Source organism: Lepisosteus platostomus, chromosome 9 (genome assembly GCF_059453375.1).
Source record: "Lepisosteus platostomus isolate fLepPlt1 chromosome 9, fLepPlt1.hap1, whole genome shotgun sequence".
In the NCBI taxonomy this organism is placed as follows: Eukaryota; Metazoa; Chordata; class Actinopteri; order Semionotiformes; family Lepisosteidae; genus Lepisosteus; species Lepisosteus platostomus.
In genome coordinates, this window is record NC_142619.1 from 7,022,627 (window position 1) to 7,042,625 (window position 19,999).

Here is a 19,999-nt window from a genome sequence, read left to right on the forward strand (position 1 = left end):
AAATTTAGTCTGCTGAGTAAAACATTGAAGATGCTGCCAAACAACATTTTTACGTTCTTCGTAGCCAGTTTAGAATAAACCTGACAGTTCTTTATCTTAGCATCCACTTCAGGAAAGTCTTGTCCTGGTCTCCCCATGTAGAATTTAAAATGTTAATTTTGTTATCCTAAAACATAGATGGAATTTTGGCCCTATAATTACATCTTGCCATTTAATAGGAATGTTCACAAAATGCCAGGCATGCCATCCCAATTCACATGTTTTCCATAATCATAAACTCCTTAGGTACAGTATGTTGCTTTCCGTTTTCTAAATTGAAAGAACAAAGGGATGCACATTCTAACAAATGACTTACAGATCTCCATTTAATAATGCATGCATACAGCTCTATGGCCTAGGGACAAGGGACAAGGCTTTCTTCATACTCACATCTACTAGATTTCAGGACCAAAGAAGGATTAGCTTCAAATATACTGAATATATATATTTTTTTCATACAAATCTTTAGCAACTGTTAGTATTTGGGATAAGGCTTAGATTAGTATATTGTAGATAATATTTCCTGAGACGATTTAAATGTTTAAAAATCCTGTTGAATGAGTCATCCATTTTCTAACCACCTTAACTAATACAAGGTCACTGAGCAGCCTGGGATACGTCCTGGACAGGTCGCCAGTCCATCATAGAACACACACAGACACAAGCTAAGGAACCTACCAGTATGTCTTTGGACTGAGGGAGGACAAAATGAGACCAGAAACTCCAAGCACCCCCAGAATTGAACCCAGTACTGGCTAGCATTGCTTCCTCACATCCTGTCATCATGCCACCCCTACAATGATTCATTTAACTTTTCCCCACAAAGAGTATATTTTCCTTCATTTTCATGTGGTAATGCCATTTGGGCTTAGTACTGTACCTTGTGCAATTCTGTTTCTAAGACACAATTGCTTGCTGGCAGTTGGCACTTTTAAAACAAAGACTCCAACACTGGTCATTCAGTGCAGCAGAAGTACGTAGATATGGACAGCTGAATTCACAGCTGCTAAAACAATGCTAGTACTTTGTTGAAAACCTCAACAATCCCTTCCCTGGTTTCATTAGGTTCTAGCATGTCTTGATATTAATTATATGGTACTTTCTACAACTTGGGTTAATGATGTTGGTTAGATGTGCAGTAAAGGCTTAGAGAGCTCTGGTGCAGACACGTTTGTGTCTTTGTCACATTGTGCTTGTACTATTTCATGATTTTACTGCTCATGTCCATTGGGAGGAAACGTAGAGGAGAAGCAGCAGGAAATATTTCTGGGGTGAGAAACAAAATCCGTAAAAATGTGATTGCAAACAGGTGAAGGTGAGCACTGCAAATTATAAATCAGAACGTGTAAAGTATATAATGTGCCATAATCTGATTAACTATGCTTCGACCTAAAAGGGTATCTGAAAATTTTAGATGAATGCATAATGAAAAGAGTGATCTTTTACAAGCCGTACAGTGATAAAACATACACATGGTTAAGAAATGAGAAGACACAAATCAGCACATCAAGAACTAATGGACAATCAAATATTTAATTAGAGAATTAACCTTAAATGGCCTGGTATATGGGTATGTTTCATAGCTTAAAATATAGTATGAGCAAGGCAAATTAAAATAGAATTGTTCAATTCAGACACTGAATTACTACGAAAGCGGAATGCAGTACTTCTGAAAGAACGCGCCCAGATTCCCTTTAAAAGTAGACTGAAGCACGTCCGTTGTTTAGCAGAGGAACTGAAACATTTTGAGCGATTATTTTCACCCCAGCAAAGAATAGTCTTTGGATTTTTAATAAAGTTTGTTTTACACAGTTGAGTCAGGAAGCATAAGTTATGCTGGGCCGTGGCTTTCTGAAAAGAGTGAAACAAGAGGAGAGAAAAGCAACCAGTACATCCTCCAGTTTTCATTCAGCAAAAGGGGTTATCGGCTGTAAAAACAAAACTGGCTTATTAATATCTTCCCTGCTTGTAAAAACAGGTTGGTTTGGAAGCTAGGCAATGAAAACAAGAGGCCTAACCAAAGAAGAGAGCCAGAGAAAGTCCATTCAGAAACTTTCAGACAGGAAGCCAGACAGATAAGCAATGTGATTACAGGGACTTTGACTAATTGAAACAACGCTGGGTTTATTTCTGACCAGTGGAGTTCCACAAAACTTGCTTATCACCAAAACCCCAATTAATCCCCCCCAACCCCAAATTTGTCTATGTTAAGAGAAAAGAAAACAATTTTGATGTAATGTAAAGACCCAAATGTCCATGTGTTGTGAAGGAGCTGGGTTTGCTTCCAGATTAATACAGTTCACAACAAACTAGCTCTGTAATTAATGTGCTGTCTGTGCCTAAAAATGGGTTAATGAGGGATAAATGTGAATACTCGATTCATTGGAAAGTTAAAACTGAAGAGGTTTATATGTGTATGTATGTGTACACTTGCTGAACCTTAAAGCTGAATGAAGCCAGCTGCATAAGACAATGTTTTCAAGGATGGAAAGATTGAAAATATATTATTTGGCCTTTTTGAGATTTTTTGAAAGATACTTTACAGCTTGTAGAATTAATCGGGTCCCAAGTTTAAATTTCAAAACATCCTTTTTACAGAAAAATACCTCTGTAGATATTTTAGGTTGCTAATGTATGGTTGTTGATTTATTCAGATACACCCTTGATAGCATTCAAATTATGGCATCAATATAATGAACGTTTTTGAGCGGCTCATAGCCTATTTCTTGTCTGAAATGTACTTGGACTCATTCTAGTTTGCCTAGACAGTGAACAGGTCAGTGAATGATGCAGTCTTCCTGGATATCCCATGATCTATTTCTACATCTAAAAAGAACTTGGTGGGTCTGCCCAGATCCTATTTCTTGACTATACTTCTGATTTAAACACACTCATCCCTCTCAAGCTTTTTGATAAACTAGCAGAGATGGGTATTAATCAGACTCTGTTGTTTGCTACTGGATTTCCTTTCTGATAGGAAGCAGGTGGTAAAGCTGAATGATACACACAGGTGCTCCTCAGGTTGTGTCTTATCAGCTTTCCTTTACTCTCCGTTCACAAATGACAGCTTTCACACTCAAAACTTTGACTTACAGTCAAAATGTTCCCGTTTGCTACTTTCATAGGCCTCATCATAAACAACAAGTCAGTATGCAGGAATGGAGCTGATTTAGTTGAATGGTGCCGCCTCACCAATCTAGAACTATGCATGTCAGGAAAAAAAATCTTCTTTAAAATCTTCTTGGACTTTAGGCAAAGCAAGAGACCACTCTCCCCACTAGTCATTGATGGTCAGGTTGCAGAGGTGGTGGAGAATTTTAAGTTCCTGGCCACCAACACATAAAACATAAGAGTCACAAAGTCACCACAACAGTATGTGATAAATATAAATGTAATGGGGGGACTACATTTACATACATTCATTTAGTAGTTTTATTGCAGAGTGGAAAAATGACTTCTTATAAATGTTTTTTATTTGAACTTGGTACTCTATACTGTCTGCCTGATGGGAGTATTATGAATTGAGAATGAAGTGGATGTGTCGCAGAGCTGGGGCTGCTGTATCCCAATTATTTTTCCTGCCATTTTCACAATCCTGGACAGTTCGGTTCTGCTTTTCAACCCCAGGTTTCCACACCAAACTGTCATGTTAAATGCCAGGATGCTTTCAACAAACCTTTTATATGCCATCTCTAGGACATGTTGACTAACATTAAAGTTAATGAGTCTTTGAATTAAAAAACATCCTCTGATTTGTTTTTTTTTTTAATGTTGTCTATATTCTCCATATAATAATAATAATTAATAATTGCTTACACTTATATAGAGCTTTTCTGGACACTTCACTTAAAGCACTTTACAGGTAATGGGGACTCCCCTCCACCACTACCAATGTGCAGCCCCACCTGGATGATGAGACAGCAGCCATAGTGCGCCAGAACGCTCACCACACATCAGCTATCAGTGGGGAGGAGAGCAGAGTAATGAAGCAAATTCATAAATGGGGATTATTAGGAGGCCATGATTGGTAAGGGCCAATGGAAACTTTGGCCAGGATACAACCCCACTCTTTTCGAGAAATGCCATGGGATTTTTAACAGCCCCACTGAAGCTCAGCAGGTGTGAGCCTGGTCAGTACCTGGTTGGGAGACCTCCTGGGAAAAACTAAGGTTGCTGCTGGAAGAGGTGTTAGTGGGGCCAGCAGGGGGCGCTCACCCTCCAGTCTATAGGGGTCCTAATGCCCCAGTATAGTGATGGGGACACTATACTGTTAAAGGTGCCGTCCTTCAGATGAGATGTAAAACCGAGGTCCTGACTCTCTGTGGTCATTAAAAATCCCAGGGCATTTCTCAAAAAGAGTGGGGGTGTATCCTGGCCATTGGCCCTTACCAATCATGGCCTCCTAATAATTCCTATCTATGAACTGGCTTCATACAGTACCTCTGTTCTCCACTAATATCTGCTGTGTGGTGAGCGTACTGGTGCACTATGGCTACCGTTGCATCATCCAGGTGGGGCTGCACATTACACTATAAGTGTAAGCAATTATTATTATAAACCCTACACCTTAATTTTGGCATTTTTTCATGGTTCATTGGTATTCTATCGGGGCCCCCTGTTATTTACTGTATTGCACAGATAGAAGGAGGTTTTCTATTATTGGGTTTATGTTGTATATTTCTATTACCTGAAGAAGGCTCCACAGCCGAAACGTTGTGTTTTCTTTCTTCTCTTTTCAGCATGGAATAAACCTATTACTTGTTCCTTTACAGCCTACGCATGCTGATGCAGCTACCCACCTGAACTATTTATATTATATGGCTTTAATTGTATAAGCTCTCCAAACCAAATTCCATGCAACTTGTTGTTATGGCAATAAAGTATTGAATCTGAACTTGAGTGCAGAATCAAACTACAAGCAAGGATTCTAATTGTAGTATTCTGTCTCTATTCAAGGATTAATACAACATCCATTACTACAGTACATACTGTATGGGACAAATGCTTTCTATTGGGACTAAAAGTACCTAACCTTTACCTCAAGGAAAATCACCAGTTTTATCATTGTAATAATCTGTATAAACAAACACGAGGACTTCTAGAAGTGTCTGTTTCTCGTTGTCCTCTTCCATTTTCTCAGAGGAAATAACCATGTGACAGCTTTCAATGTAGGACAATGTTAAAGTACATAAAAATGTAGCGCAAGGGCTAGCTTGAGACAGAAGTGTTTTCCATACAAACACAATGAGAAAGTGAACTTCTTTCCAATTTTTCTCAAGCTCTTTATTGTTTCTGACCAAGTTCCAATCATTACCACAATTCTTTATTTGCAACTTCGTCCTGTGAGGTCTATAAAGATCATGACATGTTTACAAAGGTAGCCAGTGTCGTGGCTAAATGCTCCCATAGGTTTGCATAATATGACCTAACCTAAATTTCAGCGTGAGCATTCTTTTTTGTGAACAACAGAACTTGAGGCAAATTTTCTTCAAACCATTTTTGGACATTCCCTATTCCTACATGTCAAGCAGGAGCTCTATGAAGTCAAATCAAGGATAGTCTGTGGTGAAACAAGTCTTTTTATAGTTACTCTTAAATGTCATAAATAGCATAGAATAAAGGAAATACTGTAGGTGAGTGTGTTATTTCAGTCTCATCACAACACCCTAGACTTTTTTGTCCTTTGCAATTAAGCAATGCCATTAAAAAACAATTAAATGCAATCACACACTGTACACACTGTCACCCTGAAGTATTTTACACTAGAGAACACAAAAAAACAACAAAAGAATGTGTATATCTCATAGTCAGATTATGGATTGAAACTGCTGTCTCAACACACAGCTCTTACAAACAGCACACATTCTACCACTTAAAAGCCAGCCTCCAAAAAATGTTTTTTAAAGGATCTTAGGAATCCTCAATATTTATCTTAACAGTGCTAACATGCACTAATAAAGATGCTGCTTATTTACATTCTTCTCAAGGATCAATAATTTGATTTGTTATAAATATAGAGTATACAGCAGTCATTAGAGTGCAAATGCAAAATTCTAACACTAAATAACTGCAAATAAGGAAAAACAAACCAAACTGACACTTGGCTTTCTGAGCATTATTATAAAGATTATAATAATTATTATAAGGATTATTCTAGTATTTTCTGTCTGTATCAGGTTCACAGCTTGATTAAGAGAGATTAAGGCCCACCCCTGCAAGGCAATAACACAGATGAAAATCAATGCAAATGCTTGTTTGGGGAGATTGGAAAAAAAATTGGGTTAGCTAACAGCAGCTTGCCTAAGGTAAAAATGCATTCTGAAATGTAAAAGCTTTTTTTCCATTCACCAAATTACACAGTCTAATAATTTAAAAAAAAAAAAAGACAAGCAAAATAGGTATTGAATGATTAATGCAAAGAATCATCATTTGTGCATTTATGGGATTTTTGTTTGGTTTCCAAAAAGGAATTACTGCATTATAAGAACACTTGCAAACACATCTAGCGCATTTGGACATAAAACTGTCATTTCTCTCAAAGCTCAGCACAGCAATAAAAAAACCCACTAAACTAACTTACCTGGCATTTTATTGCATAAGTCTCTGAAACTGTGAAGGTCAAGAAATCTCTCCATTTACCCTCCAGCTATTTCAAAGGTTTGCTTGTTGTTTCAGGTTAATTAGGTTGGTAAACCCAGCTTACACACACAGATATACCAGCTACCTCTATATGGAAAATACTTGACAAAATTGTTATTTCATGTTGTGATTTTGTTCGAAGTTCAAAGACACTGAGGCATGTGTTCCTCCCCATTATCTCTGAAACCTGCTTTGTACTTCCAATTAAATAGCAAATGAGACACCATTTTGTCTTCCCATAACACTTTCACTCACTCAGACCAGCTTCCAATGAAGCCATTATTTTTACCATTATGCAGTTTGAAAGGAAAAAACTCATAAAAAGAACTTATTAATCATCAAATTCCTCACACAGGATTCATTTGGCAGCGAGTTGGTTTTACAGAGGAAACTCAAGGGATATAAGCTCATGCTCACAGTTGGGAAGTTAAATATATCATTATTCTCAAGTAACAAGAATGAGTAACGCAATTATACAGCGAATGTTTACTTTCAAGGAGGAAGCATGATCTCCATGATAACAAAAGAAAACGAGGGAAAGTTTGTTTTTTTCATTTTGTAAACGGTAATAATGAAGGCGTGTATTCAGTGGTTTTACATTACATGGAGTTTTGTGAAATCTAATGCAATTTAGTAATGCTGTGTCATGTTTGATTATATATCCTGAACTGTGAGAAAATTCTACTAAAGGGCCGGTCCTCTGCGAGTTACAGAACAAGAGATTAGTGGCAGGGAAATGTGAACTCAGGTCCCTATTGTTTTAAGAGATCCCATAATGCTATCGCAGAAGGACCACAAAAAGAAGAGTATTTCTCGTTGTGTCACCCAGTTGATCAACAGTTTCTTCCCAGAAGAGATCGCAATCTAACTTGTGAGAAAAGCCCAAGTTCTTTACATTGACTTTGTCAACGCCTTTAAGGAGGGGTATCAGACTTAATTACTGAAGAGCCAAGGATCATCTTGTGTTTGTTTAACAAGGATTTATCCCAGTGCCCATATACACCAAACAGTGTCTGGGGCACTTTACACGGTAAAAACAAAACCACACAGAAACAAGAAAATAAAATCCAAATAACTTTAAAGCGAAATAAAGTAAAGACAGATTAAAATTTTTGAAAAATGACACAAGGAAGGTACTAATTAAAAGCCAAAGGAAAAGATTTGTATTGATAGTAGATTTAAAAACCTTAAAAGGGTTTACAGGGGTGAGGTCCACAATTGTGGAGGTGGCTGAAAGTGTGCACTCCAAGCCACTATGAAAAGATGTACAGTACCTCAGCAGAGCGTAACCTAAAGGAGTGAGGAGAAATGTTCGGTATTGCTGGGTTTCAATGCATAGGGATTTCAAAGTGAAGTGTAAAATTTTGTTCTAAATGCACCGGATAAAGGGGAGCCAGTTGTACAAGAAAAAGTACAACTGTTTGTGTTATTTGTTTAATCATATTGTGTTTATTATTTTGGCTTAGGAAAATAACCAGTTTGATCACTGTCATGATTCGTATAATTAAACAACAGGACTTGTTTCTTGTTTATCTCTTTCATTTTCTTGGAAGAAACAACCTTGTGCCAGCTATCAATGTGGGACAATGCTCCAATACATAAAAACACAAAGGCTAGCTTGAGACAGGAGGGCTTTTCACAAAGAAACAAAAATCAAACTTCTTTCAAGTTTCTCATCAGCTCTTTAGTGTTTCTGGATAGGTGCCAATCACTACTGCAAGTCTTTACTTGCAGGTGTCCTGAGTGGTCATTAAAGATCTCATGGCGTGTTGGCAAGAGTAGGAGTATTAAACAAAATGGCCCACTGTACATAACATTCCCCTTCAATTCAGCTGATGCCATTTCTATCTTTTCTACTTGCTGTGTCTTGGTTCCTGTACAGCTACTGCACATCTCCCACATAAGCGCTGTATGTCACTGAAGGATAACTGGGTCCCCTTCTATACTTAAATTGTTTCGTGATCTTTTGAGATATGCACCACACAAAAAAAATCTTGCTAAATACTATTAATAATTCCTTACACTTAAATACTGTAGCACTTGCAATATCTAGACACTCCACTTAAAGCTCGTCAGAGGTAATGGGGACTCCCCTCCACCACTACCAATGCAATTCGACAGCAGTGTGCCAGTATGCTCACCACACACGAGCTGTCAGTGGGGAGGAGAACAGAGTAATGAAGCCTGTTCATGAATTGGAAGTGTTAGGAAGTCATGATTTGTCAAGGTAAGAAAAAATACAGCCAGGACAACAGGGTTACACCCTTACTCCTTTTGAGGAATGCCCGGGGATTTTTAATAGCCACAGAAAGTCAGGACTCCAGTTTTACATCTCATCCGAAGGACAGCACCTTTTTTTTTATAAAAGTATTCCCATCACTATATTGGAGCATTAGGACCCAATAGGACAGCAGGGTGAGCGCTCCCTACTGGTCTCTTCCGGAAGCAATCTTAGCTCACACCTGTTTAGCTTTGGTGGGGCTACCAGCTGTGAGTTGCAAGGTGATATGGGTGCATGCAAAGAGCATTCTTTAAGAGAAAATGAAGGCTCCTAAAGTTTTGAATGCCAAGAATACACTTACACATTTTGCTAAGAAACATTTTCCATGAACATTTAACTACAGTACTTTTCTAGCTCACCTACATATCATCGGGGGCAGCTTGAATTTAGAGTCGAGCTTAACACTCCTTCATTTCATAGTCCCAGATGGTCAATTTCCAGATTTCTTGAGTCACTTTCTGTTAATGTAACTGGTTCTTACAAATGATTTGTTAATCACTTACAAGACTTACTGTACAGTTCCCTTTTGGGAACTCTGCACTTTTTAATTCAGACTAAACATGTACAGAATATTTTTTTGACATTTTGCATGGAAACATTTTTTTCCTTTGTTTTAAATACTGTTGCTACTTCTTTGGTGTTAATATTTTTCATCTGTTTATTCTTGTTATGCATTTTGTAAACAATTATGAACATAAAGATTCAATTATTTCCGCCTGTCAGTGTAAGACATTCTTTGGGTCTGAGAATGTATCTTGTTACTCTTCTCTGAATCTATTTAAGAGAAAAAAAACATCTTTGTTGTATTAGGGTGACCAAAAAATGCTAAATTAAGTTTTACTAGTGCCTTTAACTGTATATTGTTAACATACTGTAACATTCTATTTGTAACAAGACTTGTAATAGCTTTTCCATCTCAGTGTTTCTTATTTCACACATACAATTTATATTACTTGTGTTTAATATTCTTCAATGGTGACCATAAAATATATCTTTTTTTTACTCAGTTTTGAATTTCATTTCATTCTTTTTGAAAGTTTTAGTAACCTATGAATACCAACGCTTCCTTCCTTTGGTACAATTGGTAGAATACCAAAAAAACATGGATATTTGTTGTCTAGTACTGTACCTGTAACACATGCTTATTCTTGGTTAATATTTAATAGATAAAGAAATGTCCTTCTTTGGTTAACACAGGTGAATCTGTGCTGCCAAGCATTCTCCACTAAATCAATATTTAATATATTGTATCACATTCTGTTTCACTTCTCCCCTTTCTCATTTCCTCATAGTATGCTGTCCTAACTCTGTAAACCTTTGTATTGGACTCTGCCTGTAAATATTCAAATGTTGATAATAATAATTCCCTAATCATTCTCACAGCTTCGTTTTTCTCACCACAATGAACTACCAATTAAAAAAACTTTCTGCATGTCACTGTTCCTTTTTTTGTAGCAATCCTCATGCAAGAGCTAATGGATTTTAGAAGGATATTACTTTAATTTGGCATGGGCCAGGTTCTTATTTTCTGTTGTTTGGGTCAGGTTTTAACATTTCCTTTTTGTTCTTTGAAGCTGGGGATCTTGGCAGGTCACGCGTTATTGTGATATTTCAAAGTGTGCGCCATGTTCCATGCCTGTAGGACAGAAGAACAATTCACTGTGCCAACCATTGTAGGGAATGGTTCATATCCCAGCCTATAAAAACACAGCTGTCTGATTGTGAAAGGGAGGGGGCGATAGGGGATTGCCCCATATTTGAATTCCTCCCTATGATACCAGAACATTCTATTTTCCACTACAATACGAAATGTGATGCTTTACATGTGTTTTTTATTTATTGTTATTGTTTTAATTGCCTTACTCTCTGACCTTAGAAAAGAATTTTAGCCTGTTATTTTATAGGTCTGGCCGACACATCAGCGTATTCTTGCTGCCAAAATCAAAGGGCTTGTGTACAGAATATAGTTCCCCCTCATCGTTAACGATTATAATTTTGAGGATAAAAATCTTCCACTGATAGAGCTGATTTTTAGATTTATTACACTTTCATAATTTTATTTAGTACATTCCCCGAATTATTTCACCTATGGGCACATGATCAGGTTTCATAGACTGAGATACATAAAACAGTGAATTAGTGGATCCCCTGCCCCAAACTAGTCAAACTTGCTAAATTCATTCTATAGAAGTTCAAAGGCTGTTTACACCTCAAGGATGGTGGAACCAGCTTTAGTAAGACAACCTTGAGTCAGAGATGTCCAGTTCAAATGCTTGTGGGGTAGAGGTTCCAAGCACTCAAGTACTGATTAAGCCAATATTTGTTCTCGGACACAAGTCAAAATAATCCAGAATATCTAGAAAGTCAATAGTAGCTGAGCAGTGAGGAGAGTCCACACTATCTTAATGTACCGAAATGATTACATCTAGTTTGTGGGATAAAGCAGAGCTAGCACAGTATCTCTGAAAATAGTTTTCTTAAGCCAGAACTACTGTTAAAATCGAACATTCAAAGACTATAACATTATGCACCAGGAACATGTATATCATCTTTTCAGTCCTGAATAAATTCAATGCGAATCCATACATTATTATTGAATGTTATGTACAATATTAAAGAGAGCAAATCTAGTAGAGGTCCTTAAAGATAGCTTAGATTTTGAGACATTGTGGGGACATGTAATGGGGCAATGATAAATCAATCAATGTCATGGCTCATGTTATGGACATTGATGGGGTACAATTGAACTAATACAACATTTAAAATATTATAATTATACAATATAATTATTATATAGTGTCCTGTGGTGGTATGAACATCTACACAGAGTCCCCAAACTATGACTGCGACCAGACCATCTGGCTTTAAGTCCAAAGGTGGTCACAGAAAGAATTAAAAATAAACTGGATCCCAAAATGAAGCACAAAACTATGTGACCTAGAGCAAGAAAAATATACAGTATACAAAAGAATGAGGCAATGATGGATAAGTAGCAAAACTGTGCTTCTGCAGACTATTTAGGTCTTTCCCCATCAATAGAGGTTGGCAAAAAATGGACCATGACCAGTCCTAAAGCAATTCAGAAGGATCCCATCCTCTTCTTGGGAGATGAAAGCCTTTTCTTATTTTTATTTTTTTATTTTTTATTTTGCAGGTAATTCACTACTAATAGGTGCGAGAAAGACAAGGCAGTAAGCAAAGGTTATGTAGCGGGAGAACAAAGGCTGGGAGAGAGGAGGAGTGAGAGTCCCCTGATCCCGCCTCTCGCTCCTCCTCTCTCCCAGCCTTTGTTCTCCCGCTATATTACCTTTGCTTACTGCCCTGTCTCTCTCACACCTGAAGAAGGCTCCACGGCCGAAACGTTGTGTTTTCTTTCTTCTTTTTTCCAGCATGGAATAAACCTATTACTTGTTCCTTTGCAGCCTACGCATGCTGACGCAGCTACCCACCTGATTCACTACCAATAGTCTTAAACAGCACAGACTTAAGACAAATCAAACTACCATAACGATTACAGACAAGATTACACTGACTAGACCTACAGTACAGTAAACAAAAACATGTGATGTGATGGCCACACTATGACTGCCAGGTTAAATGCTCTAAGCTCCACTCCCAGCACCTCTTGGTGGACAAGGTCAGTCTCCAATTGAACAAGAGGAGCATCAGGGTTCTGCTGACCGACACAAAATGGTGACAGACAGCAGAGAAGGAAAAGATTGTGGAAAGCAACTAGTGTGCACACTGTTCAAGGGGAGGGGGACTATTCAATCAAGGGTCAGGGACCTGTGAGGAACGTTTGAACACAAAACATTGCTGCCTACTACTGTCCTGCATGTGACCGGTTGTGCTCAAAGCTGTCAACAGGTCCAAGCTGTTGTCTCTACAGAAACTGCATCGAGTAAGCATCAGAATTCATTTGTATACTTTTGTTTATGTTTTGGATCCACTTTTCTTCTTATTTTCCAGGTGTGAGTCAGCAGTGTGAGGAGAGATGTGTTCTACAGGTATGTGGTAGAAGCAGGTGGCTTTTGGATACTCTAGTTCAGAGCCAGGGTAGCCATCAGTTTCACCAACGTCAAATTAGTTAAGACTGAAGAAGCCAGAAAAAGACAACACTTTTGCAGAAAGAACCACACTTCTGCTTAAAATGGGAAGTAAATATACAGTATAGTTCTATATTGACATACTGTATAGGAATATATGCCTTTCTCTCTTTTTACATTTCAGTGCATGAATAGCATCACATATTTATGAATATGTTTGTAGCTTCATCATCAATCTATATGGATAAATATATTTTTTTGTAGATTAAATCCACAAAACTTTCTTGCTTGACATTTCAACTTTAACTGTACAATTACCTAAAATATCGAGCGTCTAGGTGTCCGGTAATTCACTAATAATTAAGAATACCCAATCATGTCTAAACAAGATCCCGACCAACTTTCAAGTGAAATGTTTGAAACGTTCAGAATGGTTTATGAAAACGCAATGAGCTGGACACCCAACTGTTTTTTTACAGTTAGTAAAAAATCTGACCACTATCTCTGGCACTTGGAGGAGAACAAGCAGGGAGATTACGCTAGGGAGATAAAAGCACTCTGTTGTGAGGAAAAAAGGGCAAGCAGCTTGAGTAAGTTTTTCCAGCAACTATTTATCATGGTGTCAATCGCAAGGGCTTGTGACTCTGACAAGTTCAACAGTAATGAGTTGTATACATGACCTGCAATCACTAGTGGTGAGTAATGACTTCCATCTGCCTGATTAAATCCATGTGGCATCAATCTTACACATGCAGAGCTCTTGCAGGTCCTGTTTTTATAAAGATTAAAACACTCATAAACAACCAACATCATCTCAAGCTGAATGAATCCCCTGGGGGCATAGAGGAGCAGAGGGGGCATGCAAGATGAACATTTCTGATTGTCCCTGGTTTTTGTTTCATTCAAAATAATTAAACATTGTACCAAGTTATATTTTCTTAAGTATGATTCTTCCTAACATTACAGTATCCGTTTTGTGAATTACTAACGTCATGAAAGCCTGTTCAATGCATTAAATTAAGGCCACTTTCTAGCTTAGTAGTTTGCCCGCAAGACTTAAAAAACATTTATCTTGCTGAACGTGTGCACAGAGCAATAGTTAAGGGGATGTCAGATGTATCATTATTGATATTAAGGTTCTAACATTCATTCTATATTTGGTCATTTCTCTTTTTTATAAGACTAGAGATACTGTAGGTTATTGTTCTTTGCATGGCTTTGTATTCACTTTGCTGTGAAAAAAGCTCAATAAGTGATAAGATGCCCTTTTCACTTTTAACTAATGTTTACCAGAGCCTTAACCACCACATACCTCAGTCCACACACTTATTGATGCTAGAGTTGATTTGTAGAGTAAATGGTGTGTTCAGGAATGTCTATTCGAAACTTGACATTAACCATCAAAATAACTCTCACTTCTTTAATCAGGTAATTTGCTCAATTTTACCATGCAATATTTCTCAATTCTATATTGCGTTGCCAAGCTGTTAGAGGCTATGTAACACATGTGCTGATGCAGGAAACTATTAATTTGTTTTCTGGACATACTGAGATCTGCCTTCAAGTTGTGTTACAGTTGTCTAATCTTACCATGTATCAATATTTAAGCAACAGACAGGCAATGGTCTAATCTCACCAATGCAAACCAAGATAATTTTCCTCGTGACATATCCAGCATAGGTATTATAGGTCATAAACACTGATTTGTTTATCCATTACAGGTCAAAAAATAATTTTAAATGGAACTTGACGTACCTACAGTAAGTTAGTGTTTCCAAGGCTTCCAATATGTACCAAAGTAGAAGTGCTGACCATTTCATCAAGTGTATTACAATTTACTTCTCAATGATAAGCCTCACAGACACTGCTGCAGCCTCTAGGTGGGACTAACAGTATTTGAAACCGTTTTTTCTAACACTCACTTTGTCAGCGCATTGCCATGTGCAAACTAAAAAAAAAACCTTCGACAGAACCCCACAGTATAAAAAGACGGCGAACGCCACTGATTTCTCCGAGAGAGAACAAAAGCATGTGGGCATATGAGTCATGGACAAACGCTTTTGTCACAAAGCACGAATATAAAGCAGAAGTGTAGAAAAATAAAAGCCGACCATTAAAACATCCAGGCATTCAAATTATAAATTGAGCGCTGAACACTGCCTGGTAAAAAAAAAGGATATGCACATGAGAAAAAGAGATTAATGTCAGATGCCCGATTGTTCGCTGAATTGTAGGATACTATCCATCAAGAGGGAGCTGCCTTGCCTTGTGTCTGCACTGCTCGCTCGTATTTCCACTGTGTCCCTGACAATGGGGCCTGTCTCCAAGATGAACGATGGCCACATAAAGCAGAGATCGTAATAACATTTACAAGAATCCTCTAATGTTCTTGGGTGTGAGCCAAGATCGATGTCCTCAAATTCTCATTTCCAGCCCCATCCTTGGGAACACATGCCAGTGTTGTGTTTTCTCACTGCCAGACATTTTCGGCTCGTTTCTTTTTCTTTTCTGATTCCCCCTCCATTCTCAATTTCCCCAAAGTAGGATATTTTATTCTTTATTTTATAATATACTGATATTTTAGGTCTGGTTTTAGTGTAGTGCATACTGTAGCAGTACAGTTAACCAATTTGCAATGAAATTGAAATGCATCATCATCACATTCAGTGTTTATGTATATGTATTTCAGAATTATTTCTCCAGTCAGCATTGTTTGACTCATACAGTATTTGCACTGGGTTATCTGATACTAGAATTGTTTTTCCTGTCTCCCCCACTCCCCAACCCCCCACACACACACACCTTACCACCCCCCCAAAAAATGAAATTATCTTAGATATTTCCAAGTACTTCAATATCTCACCATCACAATTATAATAACGTGACAGCCGTTTCCTTTAACTAATCCCACATACCCCAAAAAAAGAAAATTAGTCTGTACAAATAAGAACGGAACCACACCTCATTTCTAGCATGTCACTTTTATTACTGTCCAAGACACAGCTCTCAATATCCCTTTGCAGCTGAAGAGAACTTGGCAGGGACATTTTGTACAAGACAATTAAATACAAAGTCTTGTGCTATCCGTCCTGAAAGACGGAGACATAATTTTGTACTGTTTTTACTTTTCTTACTAATTCTAAGAAACAGGTTGAACCGAAAGATTAAAGAAAAATGTGCTGACCGCAAAGCAGAAAACATTTTTGTTTTTTCCTTGAGCTATAAACTAAAAAACAAAATCAAAAGTGGGACTTAATTTTACAGGAACGTGTCCACATAACTAGTTTAATCTCCTTTCATTCTGATTTACAACTAAGAGACCCAACTCATCTTTTTTTGTGTAAGACTGCACACTGTAGAAATGTTGATTTAATAAAGTTACATGTACTTTTTCCTACACATTCCAGAGTCTCAGGATGGATGATTTTGTCATCTTTGTCATTTCTGCTATTGTCTACTTCTGATGGTCATTATGTGACAGGGGCTTGTCTTGTGATTTAAGACCTGCTTTTTTAACCCATAATTCAGTCTGCCAGCAACCAAAGTATTGCATCAAACCACATTCTAAGCAATAATGTATAAATAAAATAACTTTGCAAACGGGCTACGGACCTTGACCTCCAACAGAATTACTGGACTTTTAATGGGCAATATTATCACATTAATGTTATTAACACTTTTTTTTTATTTCTAGCATTAATCCCTAGACAAAAAAAATAAAAGAAAATAAAAAATGCAATAAAAGCATTTGACAACCTCTTAACGCAAGAAGTGCTTTATGGAATTATGAACATGATGTAAAAATAAAATTAACAATCCCGCATTAAGAATGACTGGAGAAAAAGTTAAAGCTATCTTACATAAAGACTAACAGACAGATGTTAAATTTCATCACACCTTCCAGAATGTCAAAAATGGGATTCTTCCCTAGAAATTCCCACTGTTATTGTCTTTTCATATCACATCCACCTTTTTCCTGTTTAAAGTAACTATCAAGCAAATACCAAGCACACTAGATATCAAGTGCCTGGTGTCGAGTCTAAAGGAAAGGTTTCTGTAGCTTTGAGCTGTAGGCTGAAAACCTTTATTCCCTGTAGAAATATAAGACCCAACAGACAAAAATATTGTTTCATTTTGTATGGAAGGCAGGGTTGCAGAAATCGGTAAGGTCTTCTTTAATGTAATGAAAACTATTAACAAAGCATTTGCTTACTATTTTTTCAGCAATATTTTTGGTCTGAAGAATGATTACATATTTTTTTAATAACTTTCAGGTCCATCTAACACTCAAAAAATCAGTTAAAGGTTGGAGGTAAAAGGAAGAACTAGCTGTAACAGTTTTTTAGCCAATACAGTCTCTTTTAAAACTACTGGGAAAGGCATCTGACACGACTATGTAGAGAACAAAGATGTGCAATTTCCCTAATTAATTCAAGCCAGAACAGCATTGTTTGCTGGCTTAATAAAAAAAGGGATTGGAAATATAAATCTGAAGGTGTATTTACCTTGAAACATGTGTATATAATACTAAAGAGTGGGATAATAAAAATATGAAAGATAAAACTGGAACACAATCATTTAGGAGCTAACTGAAAATGGAAGTGCCTATACTGTCCTCTGGAGGCTTAGGAGAGTATTGCAATGTAAAACCAAAAACGTGAAAAACGCCCGACAGAATCCTTTCATTTTAGTTGTCCAAATATTCTCGTCTTGAAAGGTGAGTGATTAACTGCTTTGGTTTTTTTAATTGTAGTTATTGGGATCATAGTAAATGTACGTGTTTTCTAATTATAACCTAGAGTTATTGGTCTCTATTTATAAAGGTTTTACCTCAAATTCATCATCACCAACACTGTTTAGGAATAAAAGAAAAGGAAAACATTAAAAAAGAAAGTCATGGTACCTATAGTTATATTGAAGCTGTGTACTAGGATATTATTCAATTTTTTTTTTTTTTTACATTTTATGTGGATGGCTATAGCCTCTGGTAAAAAATAATGCTTCACGCGTTACCTGCTGGCTCATCAACATAGAATGCAATCTCCCTCTTGCCATCCTTCTCCTCAATGTGATCATAGGTGATCTGGGGAATAGATAAGGCATTTTCCCCAGGGTTCATCAGACTAGTTGATCCATTGTCACGTGAGGTCTTCAGTTTTCGTTTGTACCGTTTGCTCTGTAAAATGAGAAAACAGTAGAGCACAGTTATGATTGGCCTTTTTTTCTGCTTCCTCCAATTCATGGACATAGGGGAGCCAGAGCCTATCCCAGCAAACAAGGGGAGCAAGGCAGGGTACAACCTGGACAGGATGCCAGTCCATCGCAGGACAGGCAGATACGGATGTACACCAGGGCCAATTTTCTCAGAAACCAATTAACCTACCAGTATGTTTTTGGATTGTGGAAGGAAACCGGAACACCTGGAGGAAAACCACATGAACACAGGGAGAACATACAAACTCCACCCAGACAGCACCCCAGGTCCACAAACCAAGGCACAAGAGTTACAATACAGCAAAATTAAATATGGTTTCACTATGTTGTATTGTAGCCATTTATTTAATCCGGGAATGTTTAGACTTTGGGAAGAATCTAAGTTAAGGGGATAAAAAAGATTAGAAAAAGATTAAGGCTCAATAGAAACAATTGCACCAATCAATCCATCCTTCGGATGAGATGTAAAACCAAGGTCCTGACTCTCTGTGGTCATTAAAAATCCCAGGCAGTTTCTCGAAAAGAGTAGGGCTGTAACCCGGCGTCCTGGCCAAATTTCCAATTAGCCCTTACTAATCATGGCCTCCTAATAATCCCCATCTCTAAACTGGCTTCATTAATCTGCTCTCCTAACCACTGATAGCTGATGTGTGGTGAGCGTTCTGGCGCACTATGACTGCCGTTGCATCATCCAGGTGGATGCTGCACATCCAGGTGGTGGTGGAGGGGAGTCCCCATTACCTGTAAAGCACTTTGTGTGGAGTGCCCTCTATATAAGTGTAAGCAATTATTAATCAGAATGGACTTAAAAAGCATCATATCACATAGAGTTTCATATTCAAAAGTGAAAACACTCAAGGCAAGATTTTGCAACAACCGTAAAATAATTGTGGGCAAATGCTTTACCTAACCTGGTCAATTTACGAACTGACATTTTCTTCACTTACTAAACTATTGATTAAACTATTGTTAACTATTGATTACACAAACACAGCAAGAAGTGGGAAATCGAATCTTTCTAAAAAACAATATTTGACTATTTCTTTCAGAAATCAGCAAAAAACGAATAAATCATCTAGCTTTAGCATATCAAACATATTGCTTCAGGTACAAGCACTGTTACTTTAAGTAAGCAACATTGAAGAAAGTTGCAGTTTGTAAATGTCTGTGTATCTGGCAAGATTGTCCTTTAACTTTTAATAATCATTAATTACTGTACAAGTTAAAGTCAATACTTGGTTATACTTGTTTCCCTTAAGAGCAACAAGTCAGGTCTTATAAATTCCTCTAGGTACACACTAAGTATAATTTCATTACCATCTATCTCATACTGTAGTAATTCACAATGGCTATTTTGAACATATCTTATACGATTCGTGCACCCCAAACTTTACCTCTCACAAACAGCTACAGTACTCAGCTTCTGCCAATGACTGGAGCAGAGTAAGCTGAAACTACCCATCTTTGTATCTGCAGGGATTTTCAATTGTATGTTTAAATCTCTTGCACCTGATACTTGCACTTTAACATAGTGGATCCTGTTATGTAATTCTCATTTTATTGACTGTTGTGCTATTTCTGTCTATTCGTCAATGATATAAGCCTTCTGGCCTATCTGCTCCACACTATATCAGTTTCAATAACCACTTATCCATTTCAGGGTCATGGCAGTCCAGAGCCTATCCCAGGAAACACTGGACACAAGGCAGGATACACCATGAATAGATGTACTGTATTAAATTTGATCAGTTCATCACAATGCACAAAAACGCAGCCTCAC

The 19,999-nt window shown here is 37.4% G+C and overlaps 1 protein-coding gene across 1 annotated transcript in view; it reads right to left on the minus strand.

Annotated features, from left to right (window-relative positions):
* Positions 1–19,999, minus strand: part of kcnq1.2 (potassium voltage-gated channel, KQT-like subfamily, member 1.2) — a 286,806-nt gene that overhangs the window by 209,141 nt on the left and 57,666 nt on the right. The window contains exon 10 of the mRNA XM_088646719.1: positions 18,019–18,181. Coding sequence (XP_088502845.1) covers positions 18,019–18,181 — 163 coding nt within the window. The remainder of the gene's footprint in view (positions 1–18,018; positions 18,182–19,999) is intronic.